This window comes from Curcuma longa, chromosome 1 (assembly GCF_044706935.1).
Source record: "Curcuma longa cultivar G26 ecotype Majalengka, Jawa Barat chromosome 1, ITB_CL_G26_1.1, whole genome shotgun sequence".
NCBI lineage: Eukaryota > Viridiplantae > Streptophyta > Magnoliopsida > Zingiberales > Zingiberaceae > Curcuma > Curcuma longa.
This window is the reverse complement of record NC_133861.1, coordinates 6,435,554-6,459,205: the sequence shown is the minus strand read 5'-3', so window position 1 is coordinate 6,459,205 and position 23,652 is coordinate 6,435,554. Positions and strand designations below refer to the sequence as shown.

Sequence of the window (23,652 nt, the reverse complement as noted above, 5' to 3'; positions counted from 1 at the left end):
AACACGAGCATTGCACCGGAACGATCCCAACATACTCCTAGTGATCTACCACCACTATATCTTCTCTTTCTCAGATACCTTCCAAAAGCGGAGAAACTTCTTACAAACTTGGTCTTACAAGAACACAACAAGGAAAGCAAATACAAATATAAATAAAATCAAAAATGACTTTACAATGAAGAACTTACTTTAAATGTTTTCTTGTTGCTTGAAATAGCATCTTGTTTGTTGGGTTGCAAGGGTACAAACATAGTCTCACATCTAAAGTACATGGAAAAGATCATGAGATTAAAAGGATGGAAAGTATCTCCATTGGTATGACACTATAACAATTTAGTATTTTAGCGACGAATTAAAATTGTCGCTAATATAAAATTTTCGTCGCTAACCTTATTTTGCGACGAATATTTTTCGTCGCTAGTATCGTCGCAATAGGATTGTCGCAAAAGAAACTTAACGACGAATTAATACAATTTCGTCGCTAACATTAGCGGCGATATAATAATCGTTGCTAATCTACGAAAATCGTAGCTAATATTAGCGACGAAATACTATATTTTCATCGCTAACATTAGCTACGAATTTAATTAAATCGTCGCTAAATTAAGGAAATTTGGTTCCCTAAATATGTAACTTAGCGACGAAATGCTGATTTTCCTTTCGTCGCTAATTTACGATAATTCTGCGCCCAGCTTTTTTTTTTTTCCATGTCACATACAATATCACACCTATCACAGATTACACCAAAACAACATAAAAATTCACCTCAAAACATACTTAAAATACAAAGTTTGATACATAAACCAATTCAAATACAATACACAAAGTTTAGATACCAATTCATACACATTCAGACACGAAGTTCAGCAACGTTCAGATATATACAAGTTGTCCAATGCACAACTTCTACACTTCAGCACACTCAGCAACAAGTACAAGAAATACATGCCTTCAGTGACATATCATCAATTCCTTTGGTTGTTAGTACAACATTTGCACCAGCTTTCAGAAGCTTCTGAATTCGCTCTTTTGTTATATCAGCTTCCCTGGTCAGTTTACAAGATGTCATTAGTGCCTATCTCATAATTAGCTTCATAGAGATGCAAAGTAGTGCACATGTAAGATTCCAACAACCAGGACCAACAAGAAAAGACTGAGCTGCATAAATGTTATTTTTACCTCATATAGTTTGTTAGAACACTTTCAAGATAATGAGTTTAGATAAAACACATATATGGCTCAAAACATAAGGTAGAAAAAACAAAGCACAAAGAAGACTATAAAAGGAAAAAAGAGAAGAAGAATAATGAAAGTAAGGGACTGCCTCTTACAAAATCAAACAAAAATGGATCAAATTAATTATGACAGAACAAAACAATCTCACACAAGAATATAGGTACTGTGGAAACATACTAGAAGAACATAACAATCAAAAAATGATTTGGGCATAGGCAAAAATACAAATAATAAGATCTACTTAGTACTAGTGTTCCTATTCCCATGGCATTTATATTTGGCAATTCAAACTTATCATATAATTCTCCGCCATCTTTAAAAACTCATTTAACCCTTTTATATATTCATGGCTAATCCGATTCTCGTTCATTATCCAACTTTTATCCATATTTATACAACCTGATGAAATAATAAAAATTATCATACCGTAAATTAACTCATAAAAAATCATATAATTATGTTATGAAAAATTTCAAACATAATTAATCATTTCTATAATTATCGAAGTTTCATCCATAAATAAGTTAGCATTGCCTAACTTGATTTTGTTTTTGCTACATCTAAAGGGTTTTATGAGTTTTATTTGGATGTGTAAGAACACTCAAGGGAAAGTATTATTCTAGTTTGCACGTCAAGATGTTATTAGTTAGTGTCATCAATCCCTAAGTAGTTGTGCTCAACCATGATGTAATCTGTTAAGTTAAAATTTATAATGTCACTATTGTTTCATGATGTTGTGCAAGACTTGGTAGGATGCACATGAAACTTACGAAACTTGTGACTTATAAGCCTACATTTCAATTTCTACATGTCCAAATTTGATTATGTTACAGCAAAGGAAGAACATCAAAACATGCACATCAAATAAGTTTTAGGATAGAATAATTAATTCAAGAACACCAAAAACCAACTTTAAATCCACTTACCAGCGTGCTTCCTCAGCTATTCGTGTCGGGTTGAGTGAAATCCTGCTTCCTCCCGGCGAGAATCGGCCCGATAACCAAACCCTTGGTCACTGTCGGCCTCCAGTTCCAGCTCTTCATGTCGGGTTCGAGGAAGAAGAGGCTGCGCGATCAGGAAGAAATAAGGTGGAGGCGGCGGCGTAAAAAATAGATCGGAGGAGGAGCACCTGCAAACGGCGGACGGCGGAGATGAGGACCTCAAGTCGGAGAAAGAAGGGAGTCGCGCGCGGAGATCAGGATCGCGGCTGGGTTAGGAGGAGTTGCGCGCGGAGATGAGGATGCGGACTAGGGTTTTCTTAGTCGTAGGTGCGCGGAGATGAGGATCGGAGGAGGAGCACCTGCAAACGGCGGACGGCGGACGGCGGGCGGACGGGCGGACGGCGGAGGCATCGGAGAAAGAAGGGAGTCGCGTGCGGAGATGAGGATCGCGGCCGGGTTAGGAGGAGTTGCGCGGAGATGAGGATAGCGGGGTGTTAGAAATTTTAGTCGTAGGTTAGCGGCGAAATGCGTTTTCGTCACAAACATTAAATCTTAGCGACGAAATAGCCTTTTCGTCGCTAAATGTTAGCGACGAAAACCAATTTTCGCCGCAAACAAAATAATAAACTAGAGTTAGCGACGATTTTATCATTTTCGTCGCTAATATTTAGAGATGAAATATCATTTTCGTCGCAAAACGTTTGTTTTAGCGACGAAATTATTTTTTCATCGCAAATATTTACATTAGCAACGAAAATAAAATTTGTCGCTAATATTTCGTCGCTATTTTTATTATTTCTTGTAGTGTGAGGCCTTTTGGGAAGAGCCCAAGAACAAAGTCATGAGGGTTTAGGCCCAAAGTGGACAATATCATACCATTGTGGAGATATTTTGATTCCATCGGTATTAACAAGTGGTATCAGAGCGAGATCGCTCTTCACCGGACTAACTGCCGGATGAGCCATGACCCAGACCTGTGGTCCTTTATTTGAGGAGGAGATTGTTGGGTTGCAAGGGTGCAAACATAGTCCCACATCTAAAGTACATGGAAAAGATCATGGGGTTAAAAGAATGGAAATTATCTCCATTGGTATGAGGCCTTTTGGGGAGAGCCCAAGAACAAAGCCATGAGGGCTTAGGCCCAAAGTGGACAATATCATATCATTGTGGAGATATTTTGATTCCATCGGTTTTAACATTGTTGATCTGAAAATGCATCAGCATTTTGCCTCAGAATCTCCAAAAATTGACGTCATTGATTTACCTCAAACCCCTCTTTTATAGGGTTATATTTCAATTGATTTTCACAACAATCGATTGCTTACCTTCACCAATCAATTGTCATCAATTTCGACCATTTAAATCTACAAAATGGTTCTTTTTTACCTTAGCAATCGATTGTTAGAGGTCACCAATCTATTGCTTGCCTCTAGTCGAACTAGTCAATCGATTATGCAATGTTCTATTCATTGCTACAGTGCCACCAATTGATTGCTAGAAGCCAGCAATCGATTGGCTCCAGTAGCAAAAAATCCTAAACTCGATTATTGTAGAAAATCCTAAAGTTACAATAGCAACTTTAATTTTTAGAGTTTAGGGTTTGCAGCAAACTCTAACTACTGTAGCAACCCTAGCTATTGTAGCAGTCCTAATTACTATATTAAATCCTAAAAACACCTTAAACTTCAATTTTAGAGTTTAGAGTCTATTGATCGATCGATACACCCAATCAATCGGCTAATACTTATGTTTTAACTTTACCAAGATTGAATTCTCATCTTGCCTAGTATCTGGTTGACATCAACCTACCAAGACTTTTGTTGCTCAATATCCAATCAATTTTGACATGTCGAGACTTTTCATTGCTTAACATCCGGTCAACCTTGATCTGTCGGGATTTCAACATTGCCTAACATCGGTCAACTTTAACCTACCAGGTCTTTTTTATTGTCTAACATTCAATTAACCTTGACTTGATATGACTTCCATAATCACTAAGTGTCTGGTCCTGTATTACCCACTTGGACTTCATTTTACATGTCAAGTATCTAATTTTTCATGACTCACTTGGACTTCACTTTTCATGCCAAGTGTTTAGTCCTCAATGACCCCACTTGGACTTTCCTTCTCATGCGAATTGCTTGTTGGATTTTCGTCTGTCAAGTGTCCGATCAACCGTAACTCATTTAGACTTTTCGTCTTCATGCCAACTTTTTGTTGGTCTTCCTATCACTAGGTGTTCGATCAACCGTAACTCACCTGGACTTGTGCGAGGTAGAGGGGGTGAATAACTTTGATTACTTCTTCTCGATCTTGTGCTCGTCTACAAAGGTTAATATGTAGCAGAAATAAAATACAACAAAATAATGTAAACACATGCATAACAAATCAATTTTACTTGATTCACCGCCTCCCAAGACGATTACTCTAAGGTCTAGTCTTAGTGATATATCATCACTATCCTTCTCCTTCTTGAATACCTTCTAGAGACGGAGAAATCTCTTACAACACTTGTTATTATAAAGCAACAAAAAATGAAATACAAAACAAATACACACACACAAATGAAAAGTACAACTTTACAAATGAACTTTGCTTTGGATCGCTATTTGTCGCTTGGATTGTCTTTTGATGGAAGGAAATACGATAGCACTTCGCCTCTAACCCCTCAAACCAATGTCAAAAATCTCCTCGAAAGTCTTCTTTTATAGCCTTTAGGTTGGGGTTGATTTTCACCAATCAGTCTACTGAGCTTACCCATTAGTCTATTGATACATTGTAAATTCAAATGTTAGTCTAACCTATTAGCTTAATGGCTCCATCCATCTCAACATCAGTTGATGGCTCATTATCATTAGTCAAGTATTGCTTAATCAGTCGAATGTCACAATCGAATCAATGTGCTTTTGTTTAGTTTCTGATCACTTATACCATCGGTCAAGTTTTTCAATCGATTGTTAAAGTTTCTGTTCGCTGTTACAATGTCGTTAGTTGTCTAATCAAACTCATTAGTCAACTGATAGCATCAGTAGAGTTTTCTAGTTGATTTTGAAGCTTCTATACTCTATAAACTGTTATGAGTCGACTGATACAACCCATCAGTCGACTGTTACCATAGTAATTTATTGTAGCAAATGACTATTCATCGACATCGTAGCAACACTATAGCAATATTGTAACAACCGTATTTTTGAGATTTTACGGTTATTAATCAATCGATATACTCCATCAATCGCCTAATACTCCTGTTTCAGCATTACCAAAGTTAAATTATATATCATCTTGTATGTTTCAGCCTTGACTTGCTAGGACTTCACGTCTTATGCCAACTCTCTGTTGGACTTTTAACCGCCAAATATTTGATTAACTGTGACTCGCTTGGTCTTTCTTCTTGTGCAACTTCATGTTGGACTTTTGACTGTCAAGTGTCCGATCATCCATGACTCACTTGAACTTCTTACTTGTCAACTCCATGTTGAACTTTCAATCATTAAGTGTTCGGTCAATCGTGATCCACTTGGACTTTCTGTCTCGTGCCAACTAACATATTGATTAAATATTGAAATCCAATTCGAATCAACTCAAATTTTGTTAACTTATTTAACCTTGACTACAGCTCGATTGTACCAACATTTGTAAGGATGGAAATTTGAATGCATTATTCGCATGCTTAACAACCACGTACATGAGGATTTAAAGTGTTAAACAAAAAGCATATAAAATTCACTTACTTTAAGCTAATCAAAGTGTGTTCAGCATCCTAGATCAACTAGTTTGACTGAATCATTCAACCCGATTGACCCATTGACTTGAAATAAGTATCCAATTAACATGTTTTAACTCACCGGATCAACTAATCGTTCAGATTTATAAACTTACTTAGATTGCATCCATCAACTCAACTAATTCAATTAGATCAACCAAATCCTCAGACCTATCCAACCCTCCCCGTATTCTAACTATATAACCAGCACGACCCGCTAGCTTAACTCATCTGAATTGCTTCACCCACTTAACCCGATCTAATTATTCAACTCCTTGGCCCCTACCTAACCAGATAAGTCTCTTTTATAATTGATCGACTTGATTGGCCTATGATAAACGAGAAGTCAAACCCATTGGCAGAGCGAAGAACTTAAAAGGATGTAAGGTATCTCTATTGGTATAAGGTCTTTTGGGGAGAGCTCAAGAACAAAGTCATGAAGATTTAGGCCCAAAGTGGATAATATCATACCATTGTGGAGATGCGGACATCATTAGAGACCTACAAGTGGTATCAGAGCGAGACCGTTCTTCACTAGACTAATCGGCTGAAGAGCCATGATTCAGATCTAACCATGTGGATTGAACTTTAAACAAAGGAAGTGGGTGTTTCCGTGTCTGAATCAAGAGAACCAGACACCAGGCAGGAAGTTCTAGTTGCGGCTAGGCAGGAAGTCGTAGTAGGTCGGATGGACCGAGGGGCAGGAAGTCCTAGTTGCGGCTAGGCAAGAAGTCCTAGCAGGTCGGGTGGATCGAGGGGCAGGAAGTTCTAGTTGCGGCTAGGCAGGAAGTCCTAGTAGGTCGGATGGACTGAGGGGCAGGAAGTCCTAGCTGTGGCTTGGCAGGAAGTCCTAGTAGGTCAAGTGGACCGAGGGACAGGAAGTTCTAGTTGCGGCTAGGCAGGAAGTCCTAGTAGGTTGGATGAACCGAGGGGCAGGAAGTCTTGGTGGGTCGAGGATTCGGATATCAAACAGAGACTTTCCGTTTGAGGGGGGCATGTGGTTTTTTATTTGAGGGGGGATTGTTGGGTTACAAGGATACAAACATAGTCCAACATCTAAAACACATGGAAAAAATCACAGATTTAAAAGGATGTAAGATATCTCCATTGATACGAGGCCTTTTGGGAAGAGCTCAAGAACAAAGTCATGATGGTTTAGGCCCAAAGTGGACAATATCATACTATTGTAAAGATGTAAACATCCTTGGAGACCTACACCAACTCCTCAGACCTATCCAACCCTCACCACCACAATCCACTAGCTAACTCATTTGAATGGCTTCAATTCGCCCACTTAACCCGATCTAATTATTCAACTCCTTGGCCCATACCTAACCTGAAGTCTCTTTTGTACTTGATCGACTTGATTGGCCTATATTAAACGACAAGTCAAATCCATTGGCATAGCGAAGAACTTAAACAGGCCCATCATTATGACTTGTTAACAGAAAAGCCTTTTTGTTTTTTTTTCTTAAAATAAAACAAATTAAAATTTTTGGAACGGCCGAAAACAATTCGGCCGCTTACGAAGAATTTTATTTAGCCGAATTCAGACATATGAAAATGATATTTTAAATGTGAATAACGTGTGCGTGCATGATCCTCGCGTCGTCGCGCTTCAAAAATAGTTGTGGCTGCCAAGTCCATCTTCATCTTCACGCAGCAGATGATATTAGTTTATAATATCAAAATATTATAAACTAATTTATGCTATTTTCAATATAAAAAAAATATATATTAACAGCTATTTTATTTTATTTTAAAAGCACGTAGAGACACCGGCCATCGTTCCACTCTATAAATAAGTTGCCAACTCTGCTTATCAAACACAGCGATACGATTAGTAATTCAGAGCAAGATGCTCGCGCACTGCTCCTCCTTCTACCCCAAGTTTCTAGCTTCTCTCCACATCAACAACACCAACCCTAGCAGTACTCACATCCCGAGGCCGCTTCAGTTGCAGAAGGAACGAATCATGAAGTCCGACATCTATGAAGATCAAGTGAGTGGCCAGTACTCTTAGCTATTCTGATCAGATCATGCACTTTGTTCTTGGCCTGCTGGTTTAATCCTGTGGGTGCATGCATGCAGGAGAGTTTGTGCCTGAGGCACAGCGACCGGCTGAGCCAAGTGAGGAGGATGTTTGACCAGACAAGAGGAGACAAGGAGACCTTGCTGTTCGTAGACTCCCTTCAAAAGCTCGCCATCGACTACCATTTCGAAGAAGAGATTCAAGCCAAGATGCATTCTTTATACGACAAGCGATTCACCATCGCCGATGGGGAAGCCAGCAGCATTGTGGAAGTGGCCCTTTTGTTTCGGTTACTGAGACAAGCTCGATACCCCATATCGACAGGTAATTGAGGTTTATGTTGTTGTTGTATTTCATGGTGAAATGGGTTTAATTACTTCCTTAATTCTTCTCTATCTCTTTAGATGTGCTGCACAGGTTCCATGATGGTAGAGGAGAGTTCATGGCATCTCTCAGCAAGGAGATGGATGGACTGATGAGTCTATTTGAAGCATCGAATTTGAATACTGGTGGGGAATTAATACTCTACAGAGCCAAGGAATTCAGTAGCCATCACCTCAGGTCCTACATGGCATCTTTGGGGCCAGAGTTTGCAGTGGCTATTGAACAAGTGCTGGAGGCTCCATCTCATATGACCTTGCAGAGGTTCAGAGCCAGGCAATATCTCGATAGTACTGACAACTTCTATCACGATTTGAATGTTCGAGAATTGGGGGAGATGGATTTCACCATGCTCCAGTCACTGCATCAAAAGGAACTAAAAGAAGTCACAAGGTATAATTTTTGTTTTGGCTAATTTTTGTTAGGGCTATAAATTGAGTCAAGCCATTCAAACTCTGTGATGTTTAAATTTATTTGATAAGATAATCGAATCAAATTAAGTTGAAATGAACCAAACCATTAAAAAAAAGTTATTCAACCTTGATTTGAATTTTTTTTAAGAGTTTGAGCTTGGTTCAAACTTTATTTGAACTTGGTTTAAAACTTTTATATTTTTAAGTGTATTTGACTAATTAGTCAGCTTGATATTATAAATTTATTTATTTTCATTTTAAAAGTTTTTTATTTATTTATAAATTACATAAGAGTTTCTTTAACATTAATAAATTATATTTATATATATATATATATATATATATATATATATATATATATATATATATATATATATATATATATATATATATATATATATATATTCAAGCTGGTTTATATAACTTAATAAGTTATTAAAATTTATTTATTTAATGACTTTATGATGAACACCAAGTTTGCTCACAAGTGTTTAATTCATTTAAAGCCATAATTATTATTTGATTGATTTATTGTTTGATTATATATGTATATGTATACAGTTGGTGGAAGAAATCAGGGTTGGGCAAAGAGCTAGGGTTTGCTCGGGATCAGTCCTTGAAGTGGTTCACTTGGACAATGACAAGCCTATCAAACCCTAAATTTTCAAGTTATAGGATTGTTCTCTCGAAGATTATTGCATTTGTTTATCTTCTTGATGATATTTTTGATGTGGAAGGATCGATTGACGATCTCCATCTCTTTGTACAGGCCATCGAAAGGTACTTACTCATGTTAATTTCACCAACTAGTAGGATCAAAATTTTATTTAGAGTGAGATAATTGTTAATGACTTTTATGGCCATTGCAGATGGGATCACTCTTCAATGGATTCACTTCCCAACTACATGAGGGCATGCTTCAAGGCATTAAATAACACTATTAATGAGATTGCTGAGATTATGCTCAAGGAACATGGATGGAATCCAATCGAATATCTAAAGAAATCAGTATGAATTTTTAATTTTTTCAGTAAATATATTATAGTGTTTGTATTATTTGATTAAAAATTAACTTTGTTTTGTAGTGGATACAATTAAGCAATGCATTTTTAGTGGAAGCAAAATGGTTGTCAAAAGACCAAATCCCAACCACGGATGACTACATGAAGATTGCCACAATTACTTGTGGTGTTCCTGCTGTCTTAATGCACATATATTTTCTATTAGGGCATCGTGCGAAGGATGATTTCTGCGAAGATCTCCCGAGCCTTATATCTTGTCCTGCGAGAATTCTTCGTCTTTGGAATGACTTGGGAAGTGCAAAGGTAGATAGTTTTCTAATTTTCATGATTATATACGTACTAATGAGAGGATAATGAATTTATCGTGTATAATAATTAGGACGAAAAACAAAATGGGAGGGATGGCTCATTGTTGGTTTGCATGATGAAGGAGAACCCACATTGGTCGTTGGAAGTTGCGAGGCAAAAAGTGATGCAAATGATAGATGAAGCATGGGAGGAGTTGAACAATGAAAGCTTCAGTTCATCGGCCTCAACGTTCTCTCAAGATTTTGTGAGGGCTTGTTTGAATATTGCGAGGATGGTGAGGGTGATGTACAACTACAACGAAGAGCATAACCTCCCCATGCTTAAGGAGTATATAAACTTATTGTTGTTTAAACAAATTTAAACACCTCATATATATATATATATATATGCTAGCTATTAAAAATTCATTATGTATTGAATAAATGTTCCCCTTCAGTTTAATTTGTTTGGTCAATCAAATGATGTTCCAATATGTCAATTATATATCATATTAAATTTTAGCACATGTAATATTAGGCACATGAAAGTTGGAACTGTAGGATCGTAGAAACGCTAGAGGGGGGTAAATAACGTTATCTTTTAGCGATTTTTTTTCGATTTTTGAAACCCGTCAATTGTGCTCGTTTGTAAATCAGATTCGTTTACAATGGAAATAGTTAAAATGATAAAAAGACAAGCACACAATGAACATGTTTATTTTTACTTAGTTCACAACCACTAACTGCTACTCCAATGTCCACGATCTTTGATCGTGTACGTATGTGCAATCTACTATAGAACTCTTTTCCGAAGGAAAAGAGTTGTAACGATTACAAAAATATTGTCACGATACAACTATATCGTAAACTTGAAACATACAAGAACATAAAATCGTTACCAATCCAGAGATGAAGATGGATCTTTTTGCGGTGCGACTCTGGCGTTACGACAGCTGCTCGGGTGTTTCTTTTCGCTCAGGGTGTCGCCGGCTCACTTCAGAATGAATTGAATTGTTGTATTGAAGTTTCTATTCGATGTGCTTATATAAGGCTTTCCAGTCGCCTGGATTCCCATTCCAGGCGACTTCACGTAGACCGTCGATTCGTCATCTTCGCGGCTGACTCAGCGACTGGATTCCCCCTTCCTGTCGACTCCGTGCTAATGTGGAGGATCCGTATAAACTTTGACTTCCGCTGCGATTATCTGAACCCGAGTCGTCTGGATTCCACCTTCTAGGCGCCTGGACTGTTCGGTCGACTGGATTCCGGATAAAGTCACCCGGAGTCAAAATCCTCATCTTTCCAATTTGCATTACAAGTTAGTCCTAAAATACAAAATAACAGATTGGTTAACAGTTCTTTGAACTGTTAAGTTGGTCTTAACTTCAGGTTTCCAATGAAATTTTGGATTAGACTGACACCTACAGTTCCACTTTGGGAACGTGCCCCTAATATTTAATCAAATTAAACTGCTTCTGTTTCATGCCAGATTAATTAAAAAACATCCATAAATAATTTAACAATCATAATAAGCATATTCGTTTATATCTAATATAAAAGTAAATATTAAAAATTATGTAATTGAATTCATAAGGGACTCTGATCCCACTGTTGGGTGTCATAGTGAAATAAAATATAAAAGTGCAATGGAAATAGAATCCACCAAGGATCTATGTGAATTCTAATTACTCATTGTTGTAGAATATTAGCTCTCGATGCGTAAACCTTTGTGAATTCAAAAGATGAAATCGATCTGAATGCGATCAAAATATCCACGCCTCTATGGTATCCACATGAGTACAACCGCCACCGCCCGTCTCACGAGCATAATTGAAGAATCACATAACCCATGTCGTATAGTGCCAGCTAGCTACTATTTAAAATTAAGATCGAAGTCTAACATTTAGGGTTAACACGATCTTATATGATAAAATCATGTTCGAAATTTGTTAACCTCCAAGTCTTATCTAATAAAACCTTTTCGAATTTTTATGCATATCCAATAATGCAAATAAAATTACAAACGTGAATATACCGTGTGCCTTATTTAATTTGGACCTATTTGAAAATTTCAAACACATATTGGATTAAACCATTAATCAAACAAGTTTTAGATTAAACTTATATCCAATTTATTTTAGTCATACTAAAGTAAATCAAATTTTAAATTTTTAATATGAAATTTTAATTGTAATCCCAACATAATTGTCGTGTAATGGAACATATCAAGTGGCTGTCTTTGTCATGTATCAGACACGTAATTAATTGGATGGGAATGGATTAATGAGCCTTTATTAATTGGACTAGAAGAAATACAACGGGTACCATCAGAATCGCATCTGGGTGAACACATCTCCAATGCAAGGTTTTTTGAGAGGATTAGGAAACAAAAAAGTTGAAATAAAAAAACTCTAATTATTGTGGATGTGAGATTTGAGATTTTTAGTTTAAGAGCAGTTAAAAAAAATTCAAAATTACTTTTTTCATTGAAATTAATCATGTGGGTGGGCTAGTAATTAATTAATAATAAAATTTATAAGGAGATTTTTTAAATTGATGAGAGAATAGTAAATTTTTATATATTTATTGTGGCATATTAAAAATTAAAAAAAAACATTTACTAGCTTATTGCTATATGTGCTAGATCGATGTTTCAGTTTATTGTTATTGTTATTATTATTATTGATGAATTCTATTCAATCGGTAAGATTTTCCATGAAAGCATAAATCTCTTACTTAATGTTCAGATGTATGTTTTGAAGAATTCAGAGTACACTTCGATCGATTCCCTCCTTTTTGCAGTAATTATGTTACTAATTAGTCCTCTTTGTATGAGAGTAAATCAATCAAAACTTATATTAATTTTCTTTGGTCAAGTTAAATGTGATTCTATGTCTGTTCAAGCTGGATTTGGAATTGTGACTTGATTAATTATGCTTTGTAAGCAAGTGTTCTGATCCCCACTAATATCAACTTCCCCAACCAAATATATATTTGGTCGGTATTTTTAGAAATTTATTGGTCATCTATTTTTAAAAAATTATCGATCAAATATATATACAGTATTTTTTAAAAATTACCGATCATTTATTTTAAAAGTTACCGGTCAAATATATATTTAATCGTTATTTTTATAAATATTTACTGATCATTTATTTAGCCAATAATTTTTCAAATAATCATCAGTCAAAATAATGGTCGGGTAATATTTTTATGGATCGTGAATTACTGATCAAGTCTCAATCAAATTTGTTTATATGTCGTCCGTAAATTCTATTTAATATATTTAAATAATTAATACAGTAGTAGATTTTAAAAATAAATGCAGATTTTTTAAAAATATATATATTAATTTATATTATACGAACCAAATGTAAGGCTACCACAAAGGCATTAATAATTCAGAACAATCCAAGATGCATTATGATCCACGATTATGCATGTGATATTGTCTATAAGGAATCAATAGTATGACATATATAGTACAAAGAAAAGGGGAGCTTTGGCGCAATGGTAAGGTTGCTGCCATGTGATTTAGAAGTCACGGGTTCAAATCCTGAAAACAGCCTCTTGCCAAACGCAAGGTAAGGTTGCGTACAATGGATCCTTTCCCCGGACCCTACCACGGTTATGTGATATTGAGGGTGATATAGTAGACCTCGGGGTCTGATTGAATTTATTAGTGCGGAGTAGATTTTTTTTAAATAGATAAGAGTTAAATTTTGATGAAATCGAAATAATATCTTTTTCGTAATGATCAATTATAATTTTTCAATTTATTTCCTCACGAATGATCGTAATAAATATTTATACGGTTATGTTGTAATTATGATTTAGCGGCAAAATTAAACCATCTCTAAATGCATCCCCTAATAAATTTATTTTTTTTAAAAAAATACTTTAATTTGACGTCGACAGTTCGACACGTCGTTATTAATGTGTTGATAATAAGGACAACAATCACTAAAAAAAATCTCTATCAACATCAAATCCGATGAATGCATTAAATAAATTTGAGTAAATCATAAAAACTCATCAAAAAATAATAATAAAATATTTAGATCCACCTATAGTCGAAAAAAGTGAAGATTTTTAAATAGCAAAATTAATGGTATTACTATTGTTCATAATAAAGTCATTTATTTTATACGTACATAACACAACAACCAATATAATTATATCCCATATAATAAGTTAATAAATCTTTCGCAACAAGATTATGGAAATTTAGTTAATAGATAATTCACGATAAATATCATTGAAAAATAATTATGTAGTTCTAGAGGAATCAATATGAGTAATAGAGATATAAGAATATGATTTTGTAATATTAAAATATTTTATAAATTTAGAGTTTTTATTGAAAATTTTAAAAATTTTCATGGTAAATCATGATGATAGAAAATACAAAATTGCATGATTGTCAAAACTTAATTGATTAATAGTTGTTTCAAGGTCCCTATCAGCTTGGCATAATACAAGTAGTAAAAGTTTGGTTATAGTATTAATGTGCAAGATGGTTATACATTTCAGTAAAAGGTGAAATTCGTCATCCTAACGGCTCCACACGGTTGACCTCATGATCAATTGTGAGCTAGGAGGTAAATCGAAAAGCTGTAGTTGACCACAACGGATGAGGACATTGCCTCAGCTTCGACAATTGATTCGACCCTTGCTCACTTCAGCAACTCTAGCAAGATGGCTATACATGAGACATACTTGTTTGGTTTGACCAAGTCATGATCGACATGTCTATCTCACTCAAACCAATTAGGTCAATTGAAAGACTTACTTGCTCAAATCAACTGCACCACCAAGACAATCTAGATCAACTAGCTTGATCGGATCATTTGACTCAACTTATCAATCGATTCAACTAACTCGATTCAACTAACTGGAAAAGATCATCCAACCCGACCTACACGTTTGATCCACCTGGACAATTAGGCCATCTAAATTTATTAGCTTGCTCAAATTGATTGAATCACGTAACCTAATTTTCTCATTAACTCGATTAGTTTAACAAAATAGATTAGACTTTTTAGCATGTACGTGCAGCATATTCTCCTAGTTTGACTAGATAACCTAACTTGGCTAGCTTGCTCGATTTGCCCAACCCTTTTAACCCAATCTAATTAATTTGACTCAATTATAGTGTTTGACTTGCTTGGTCAAATTTGTTAGGACCTGTGTGAGCTAAAGGGGTGAATAGCTCCGATTGCTTCATCTCGATTGTGGACTTGTTGTTTGAATGCGTAGCGAAATACTTGAATTAAAATTGACATCTTGTGCACAACTCAGAGATTGTATTGATATCCGTCTTTTAAAATGACTAATCTTAGGTCTACTCCTAGTGATCTACCACCACTATATCTTCTCTTTCTCGGATACCTTCCAGAAGCGGAGAAACTTCTTACAAGCTTGATCTTACAAGAACACAACAAGAAAAACAAATACAAATATAAATAAAATCGAAGATGACTTTACAATAAAGAACTTTAAATGTTTTTTTGTTGCTTGAAAAGCCTCTTGTTGATTTGAAAATGCATCAACACTTTGTCTCAGAATCTCCAAAAATCAACGTCGTCAATTTGCTTCGAAACCCTCTTTTATAGGGTTGTATTTCAATTGATTTCCACTTAACAATCGATTACTTATCTTCACCAATCAATTGTCGTCAATTTCGATAATTTAAATCTACAGAATGATTCTTTTTTACCTTAGCAATCGATTGTTAGAAGTCACCAATTGATTGCTTGCCTCCAGTCGAACTAGTCAATCGATTATGCAGTGTTCTATTCGTTGCTACAGTGCCACCAATTGATTGCTAAAAGTCACCAATTGATTAGCTCCAGTAGTAAAAATAATATAGCAAAAAATCCTAAACTCGATTATTGTAGAACATCTTAAAGTTACTATAGCAACCTTAATTATTAGAGTTTAGGGTTTGTAGCAAACTCTAACTACTATAGCAACCCTAGCTACTGTAGCAGTCATAATTACTATATTAAATCCTTAAAACATCTTAAACTTCAATTTTGGAGTTTACAGTTCATCGATCAATCGATTCACCCAATCAATCGGCTAATACTCATGTTTTAACTTTACCAATGTTGAATTCTCAGCTTGTCTAGCATCCGTTGACCTCACCTACCAAGACTTTCTTTGCTCAATATCCAATCAATTTTGACTTGTCGAGATTTTCCGTTACTTAGTATCCTGTCAACCTTGATCTGTCAGGATTTCAACATTACCTAACATCGGTCAACTTTAACCTACCAGGTCTTTTTTATTGTCTATTATTCGATTAACCTTGACTTGATATGACTTCCATCATCACTAAGTGTATGGTCCTGTATGACCCACCTGGACTTCGTTTTACATGTCAAGTGTCTAATCTTTTATGGCTCCTTGGACTTCACTTTTCATGCCAAGTGTCTAGTCCTCAATGACTCACTTAGACTTTCCTTCTCATGTGAATTGCTTGTTGGACTTTCGATCATCAAGTGTCCGATCAACCGTGACCCACTTGGAATTTTCGTCTTCATGCCAACTTCCTGTTGGTCTTCCTATCACTAGGTGTTCGATCAACTGTGACTCTCCTAGACTTCTACGAGGTAGATGGGGTGAATAACTTTGATTACTTCTTCTCGATCTTATGCTTGTCTACAAAAGTTAATATGTAGTAGAAATAAAATATAATAAAATAATGTAAACACATGCACAAGAAATCGATTTTACTTGGTTCACCGCCTCTCAAGACGATTACTCTAAGGCCTAGTCCTAGTGATCTATTATCACTATCCTTCTCCTTCTCGAATACCTTCTAAAAATGGAGAAATCTCTTACAACATTTGTTATTATAAAGCAACAAAAAAATGAAATACAAAACAAATACACACACACAAATGAAAAGTATAACTTTACAAATGAACTTTGCTTTGGATCATTGTTTGTCGCTTTGGATTGTCTCTTGATGGAAGAAAATAGGACAGCACTTCGCCTCTAACCCCGTCAAATCGATGTCAAAAATCTCCTCGAAAGTCTTCTTTTATAGCCTTTAGGTTGGGGTTGATTTTCACCAATTAGTCGACTGAGCTTACCCATTACTCGATTGATACATTATGATTCAAATGTTAGTTTGACCTAGCAACTTAATAACTTCATCCATCTCAAAATCAGTTGATGGCTCATTATCATCAGTTAACTGTTGCTTAATTAGTCGAATGTCACAATCGAGTCAATGTGTTTTTGTGTAGTTTTTGATCGCTTATACCATTAGCCAAGTTTTTCAATCGATTGTTAAAGCTTCTGTTCATTATTACAGTATCATTAGTTGTCTAATCAAACTCATTAGTCAACTGATAGCATTAGTAGAGTTTTCTAGTTGATTTTTGAAGCTTCTATACTCCCGGCCTCTCTTCTCCCGGCGGCCTCTCTTCTCCCGGCGATAGTTCCGGCCTTGTCTCCTCCCGGCGGTGAGTAATCTTTCGTCGATCTCCTCCGGCCTTGTCTCCGCTCTCGGCTTCCTCTCGGCGAGTTGCTCTCGGCTTTCTCTCGACGAGCTGCTCTCGGCTTTCTCTCTGGCCTTCTCTCCTACCAACGGCGAGCTCCTCTTGGCATTCTCGATAGTAATCTTCTGCGGCATACTTCAGCAGTAAGATCCCTTTCATTTTGATTCCAGTAAATGTGATCTAAATGATATGATAGAATTTGTACAGCTATGAACGAATTGGGAATGATATGCTTGTTATGCTTGATTCCTTTCATGTGAGCTAAATGATTTAAGGCATGCTATTCTTTTAAGTTGTTTATTTTTTACCTTAATGGCAAAATGGAATTTTCTACGATAGGTGTCCAAGAATTACTAGAAACAGTACACCCTTGTTTTTGGTAGGATACTTGTCTTCAACAGATTATATATTTTGCTTTTGGTTGTCTAGTTTATGAAATGTGTAGTTTTACCTTCTAAATTGAAGTTTAAAAAGGGTTTTGTTTACTATTTGTTGCATAATTAATCTATTGAAGAGGAGATTCAACTATGTGATGGTTCAGAAAGAGATAAAGGAGAGTGAAAGATAGAGTGCATATATATTTAAAATTTACACTTAATATATTTTTGATATGATCAATGTGTGTTTAGGTTTACATATTATTCAATGTGTGTTTAGTTTAACATATTATTTGTATTCAATGGAAATATATATTTGCAGTGTATATGAATAAAGTTTGGATGTGCAATAGATTAGACAATGGATTTATCCGAGCTGAATTTTATATTGAAGTTGAAGAGTTTGTGAATTTTGCTAAGAGTCATCCAGAATGCATGAATAGTCCAGAGTTACGTTACCCGTGTAATCATTGCAAATGTAGAAATAAAGTTTTTCGTGATGAAGATACCATGAAAGTACATATATGTAAACATGGATTTGTACCAAACTACTATAATTGGTATTGTCACGGGGAGCCTTATGTCTCTAACGAATTGGAACTTCGGCTGTTTCTTCATCTAACACAACTGTTTTTGCGGAATCAACATCTAATGATCATATGATGCAATCAATGGTTTATGACGCAATTAATGCAATTGATCCATCTAATGTAGATGAACTACCAACACCTGCAATTCAACAACTATATGATATGTTAAAGGTTAGTGAAAGAGAAGTGTATGAAGGTATTCTATCTGGCCATTCCCAACTATCAGTTACTACAAGATTATTGAACATCAAGGCTGAACATCATTTCTCAGAACGATGTTACGATGACATTTGTCAATTGATGTCAGAGTTGCTCCCTACTGATCACCAAATGACTGATAGTTTCTACAGTAAAAAAAATTGGTAAGGAGTTTAGGTTAACAACCATGTACATGAGGATTTAAAGTGTTAAACAAAACAGTTGGGATTCTTGTCACAACAAATTCCTGTCACAAATTTGTGACAGGAATCTGGACCGTTAGATTTTAAAATAGAAGATTAAATCCAAGTCATCACAATCACCCATTCAATCTACGGCCTGGATTTAATCTTAACTTTAAAATCGAACGGTGCAGATTCCCGTCACAAATTTGTGACAGGAATTTGTTGTGACAAGAAGCTTTATTAAAATTTTAAACAAAAAGCATATAAAATTTCACTTACTTAAACTAATCAAAGTGTGTTAAACATCTTAGATCAACTAGTTTGACTGAATCATTCAACCCTTTGACCCATTGACTTAGCTTGAACTTAGTGATCCAATTAACATGTTTAACTCACCGGATCAACTAATATAATCGTTCAGATTTATAAACTTACTTAGACTGCATCGATCCATCAACTCAACTAATTCAATCAGATCAACCAAATCCTCAGACCTATCCAACCCTCACCACCACCCACGAGCTAACTCATCTGAATTGCTTCAATTCGCCCACTTAACCCGATCTAATTATTCAACTCCTTGCCCCTACCTAACCAGATAAGTCTCTTTAATTTTATCCTTGATCGACTTGATTGGCCTATATTAAACGACAAGTCAAATCCATTGGCAGAGCGAAGAACTTAAACAGGCCCATAATTATGACTTATTAACAGAAAAGTCTTTTTGTTTTTGTTTTCTTAAAATAAAACAAATTAAAATTTTCGAACTACCGAAAACAATTCGGCCGCTTACGATGAGTTTTTTTAGTCGAATTCAGACATATGAAAATGATATTTTAAATGTGAATAACGTGTGCGTGCATGATCCTCGCGTCGTCGTGCTTCACAAATAGTAGTGGCTGCCAAGTCCATCTTCATCTTCACGCGGCAGATGATATTAGTTTATAATATCAAAATATTATAAATTCATTTATGCTATTTTCAATATAAAATATATATATTAACAGCTATTTTATTTTATTTTAAAAGCACGTAGAGACACCGGCCATCGTTCCACTCTATAAATAAGTTGCCGCCTCTGCTTATCAAACATAGCGATACGATTAGTAATTCAGAGCAAGATGCTCGCGCAGTGCTCCTCCTTCTACCCCAAGTTTCTAGCTTCTCTCCACATCAACAACACCAACCCTAGCAGTACTCACATCCCGAGGCCGCTTCAGTTGCAGAAGGAACGAATCATGAAGTCCGACATCTATGAAGATCAAGTGAGTGGCCAGTACTCTTAGCTATTCTGATCAGATCATGCACTTTGTTCTTGGCCTGCTGGTTTAATTCTGTGCGTGCATGCATGCAGGAGAGTTTGTGCCTGAGGCACAGCGACCGGCTGAGCCAAGTGAGGAGGATGTTTGACCAGACAAGAGGAGACAAGGAGACCTTGCTGTTCGTAGACTCCCTTCAAAAGCTCGCGATCGACTACCATTTCGAAGAAGAGATTCAAGCCAAGATGCATTCTTTATACGACAAGCGATTCACCATCGCCGATGGGGAAGGCAGCAGCATTGTGGAAGTGGCCCTTTTGTTTCGGTTACTGAGACAAGCTCGATACCCCATATCGACAGGTAATCGAGGTTTATGTTGTTGTTGTATTTCATGGTGAAATGGGTTTAATTACTTCCTTAATTCTTCTCTATCTCTTTAGATGTGCTGCACAAGTTCCATGATGGTAGAGGAGAGTTCATGGCATCTCTCAGCAAGGAGATGGATGGACTGATGAGTCTATTTGAAGCATCGAATTTGAATACTGGTGGGGAATTAATACTCTACAGAGCCAAGGAATTCAGTAGCCATCACCTCAGGTCCTACATGGCATCTTTGGGGCCAGAGTTCGCAGTGGCTGTTGAACAAGTGCTGGAGGCTCCATCTCATATGACCTTGCAGAGGTTCAGAGCCAGGCAATATCTCGATAGTACTGACAACTTCTATCACGATTTGAATGTTCGAGAATTGGGGGAGATGGATTTCACCATGCTCCAGTCACTGCATCAAAAGGAACTAAAAGAAGTCACAAGGTATAATTTTTGTTTTGGCTAATTTTTGTTAGGGCTATAAATGAGTCAAGTCATTCAAACTCTTTGATGTTTAAATTTATTTGATAAGATAATCGAATCAAATTAACTTGAATTTAAAATGAACCAAATCATTAAAAAAAATTATTCAACCTTGATTTGATTTTTTTAAAAAAAGAGTTTGAGCTTGGTTCAAACTTTATATTTGAAACTTTTATATTTTTAAATTTATTTGACTAATTAGTGAGCTTGATATTATAAATTTATTTATTTTTATTTTAAAAGTTTCTTTATTTATTTATAAATTACATAAGAGTTTCTTTAGCATTAATATATAAATTAAATATATATGTGTTCAAACTTGTTTATATAGCTTAATGAGTTCTTAAAATTTATTTATTTAATGATTTTACGTTGAACATCAAGTTTGCTCACAAACATTTGATTCATTTAAAGTCATAATTATTATTTGATTGATTTATTGTTTGATTAATTATATATGTATGTGAATATAGTTGGTGGAAGAAGTCAGGGTTGGGCCAAGAGTTAGGGTTTGCTCGAGATCAATCCTTGAAATGGTTCACTTGGATAATGACAAGCCTACCAAATCCTAAATTTTCAAGTTATAGGATTGTTCTCTCGAAGATCATCGCATTCGTTTATCTTCTTGATGATATTTTTGATGTGGAAGGATCGATGGATGATCTCCATCTCTTTGTACAGGCCATCAAAAGGTACTTAATCATGTTTATTTCAACAACTAATAAGATTGAGTTTTTATTTAGAGTGAGATAATTATTAATGACTTTTATGGTCCTTCCAGATGGGATCACTCTTCAATGGATTCACTTCCCAACTACATGAGGGCATGCTTCAAGGCATTAAATAACACTATCAATGAGATTGCTGAGATTGTACTCAAGGAACATGGATGGAATCCAATCGAATATCTAAAGAAATCAGTATGAATTGTTGTTTTTTTTGGTAACATATATGTTAGTGTTTGTATTATTTGGTTAAAAAATGATTTGATTTTGTTTTGTAGTGGATACAATTAAGCAATGCATTTTTAGAGGAAGCAAAATGGTTGTCAAAAGACCAAGTCCCGACGATGGATGACTACATGAAGATTGCCACAATTACTTGTGGTGTTCCTGTTGTCTTAATACACATGTATTTTCTATTAGGACATCGCACGAAGAATGATCTTTGCGAAGATATCCCAAGTCTTATATCTTGTCCTGCGAGAATTCTTCGTCTTTGGGATGACTTGGGAAGTGCAAAGGTAGATAGTTTTATTATTTTTATGATTATATACGTACTAATAAGAGGATAATGAATTTATTGTGTATGATAATATTTAATTAGGATGAAAAACAAAATGGGAGGGATGGCTCGTTGTTGGTTTGCATGATGAAGGAGAACCCACACTGGTCGTTGGAAGTTGCAAAGGAAAAAGTAATGCAAATGATAGATGAAGCATGGGAGGAGCTCAACAAGGAAAGCTTCAGCTCATCGACCTCAATGTTCTCTCAAGATTTTGTGAGGGCTTGTTTGAATAGTGCGAGGATGGTGAGGGTGATGTACAACTACAACGAAGAGCATAACCTCCCCATGCTTAAGGAGTATATAAACTTATTATTGTTTAAACAAATTTAAACACCTCATATATATCTAAAATGTTCAAGGTTAGTACGTAATGCTAGCTATTATGTATTGTATAAATGTTCCCCTTCATTTTGTTTGGTCAATCGGATGATGTTCCAATATGTCAATTATATATCACATTAATTTCAAAGTCTTGTGACATAATAGGCACATGATAGTTCGAACTAGTTAAGACCCGTGCGAGCTTCAAGGGGGAATAACTCCAATCATTTCTTATCTTGAATGAGGACTCGTCGTTTGAATGTGTAGCGCAAATATTGACTCAAATTTGACGTCATATGCATAACTCTGAGATTTACTTAGCTTGGTCTACATCTTTAAGACGACTAATCCAAGGCTACTCCTAACAATCTCCCTCCACTAGAATTTTCTTCTTTTCAAATTCCTTTCGGAGGCGGAGAAGCTTCTTACAATCTTGTTCTTACATGAACACAACAAGAAAGATAAATACAAAAGTAAATAAAAGTAAAACAAGCTTTATATATAAAATCTTTGCTTTTGAAGTTTGCTTGTTACTTTGGATAGCTTCTTGATGGTTGAAAATACAGTATCACTTCACCTCTAATCCCTCAAGATCCGACACCTTCAAATCTCCACGAAACCCCGTTCTCTAGGTTGCTTTCGGGTTGATTTCCGTCTGACAATCGATTGATTATCATCACCAATCAATTGTCATTGAATTCGACCATTTCAACCTGTAGAACAGTTTATTTTTTTACCTGACCAATTGATTGGTAATTCATACCCATCGATTGCTTGCTTCTAGCTAAATTGGTCAATCGATTTTGAAGCATTCTATTCGTTGCTACTACGTCACCAATTGTTTGCTGAAAGCCACCAATTGATTGGTTATAGTAGCAAAAATACTATAGTAGAAAATCTTGAACCCGACACTATAGCAAACCCTAAAGGTACTGTAGCAGCCTTAAAGTTACTATAACAACCACTAAAGTTACTGAGTAATCCTAATTTTTATAGG

General features: G+C 35.7%; 2 protein-coding genes across 2 annotated transcripts; both read left to right on the top strand.

Moving 5' to 3' along the window:
* The first annotated feature begins 7,798 nt into the window (after positions 1–7,798).
* LOC141813831 ((3S,6E)-nerolidol synthase 1-like) lies at positions 7,799–10,458 on the top strand. The gene is made up of 7 exons (XM_074701824.1): positions 7,799–7,942; positions 8,032–8,296; positions 8,377–8,746; positions 9,328–9,546; positions 9,636–9,774; positions 9,852–10,091; positions 10,168–10,458. The coding sequence occupies exons 1-7, from the start codon at positions 7,799–7,801 to the stop codon at positions 10,456–10,458; spliced, it is 1,668 nt and encodes a 555-aa protein (XP_074557925.1).
* Positions 10,459–20,060: 9,602 nt separating this feature from the next.
* On the top strand, positions 20,061–22,664 carry LOC141813914 ((3S,6E)-nerolidol synthase 1-like). The gene is made up of 7 exons (XM_074701924.1): positions 20,061–20,204; positions 20,294–20,558; positions 20,639–21,008; positions 21,521–21,739; positions 21,829–21,967; positions 22,051–22,290; positions 22,374–22,664. The coding sequence occupies exons 1-7, from the start codon at positions 20,061–20,063 to the stop codon at positions 22,662–22,664; spliced, it is 1,668 nt and encodes a 555-aa protein (XP_074558025.1).
* Positions 22,665–23,652: the final 988 nt, after the last annotated feature.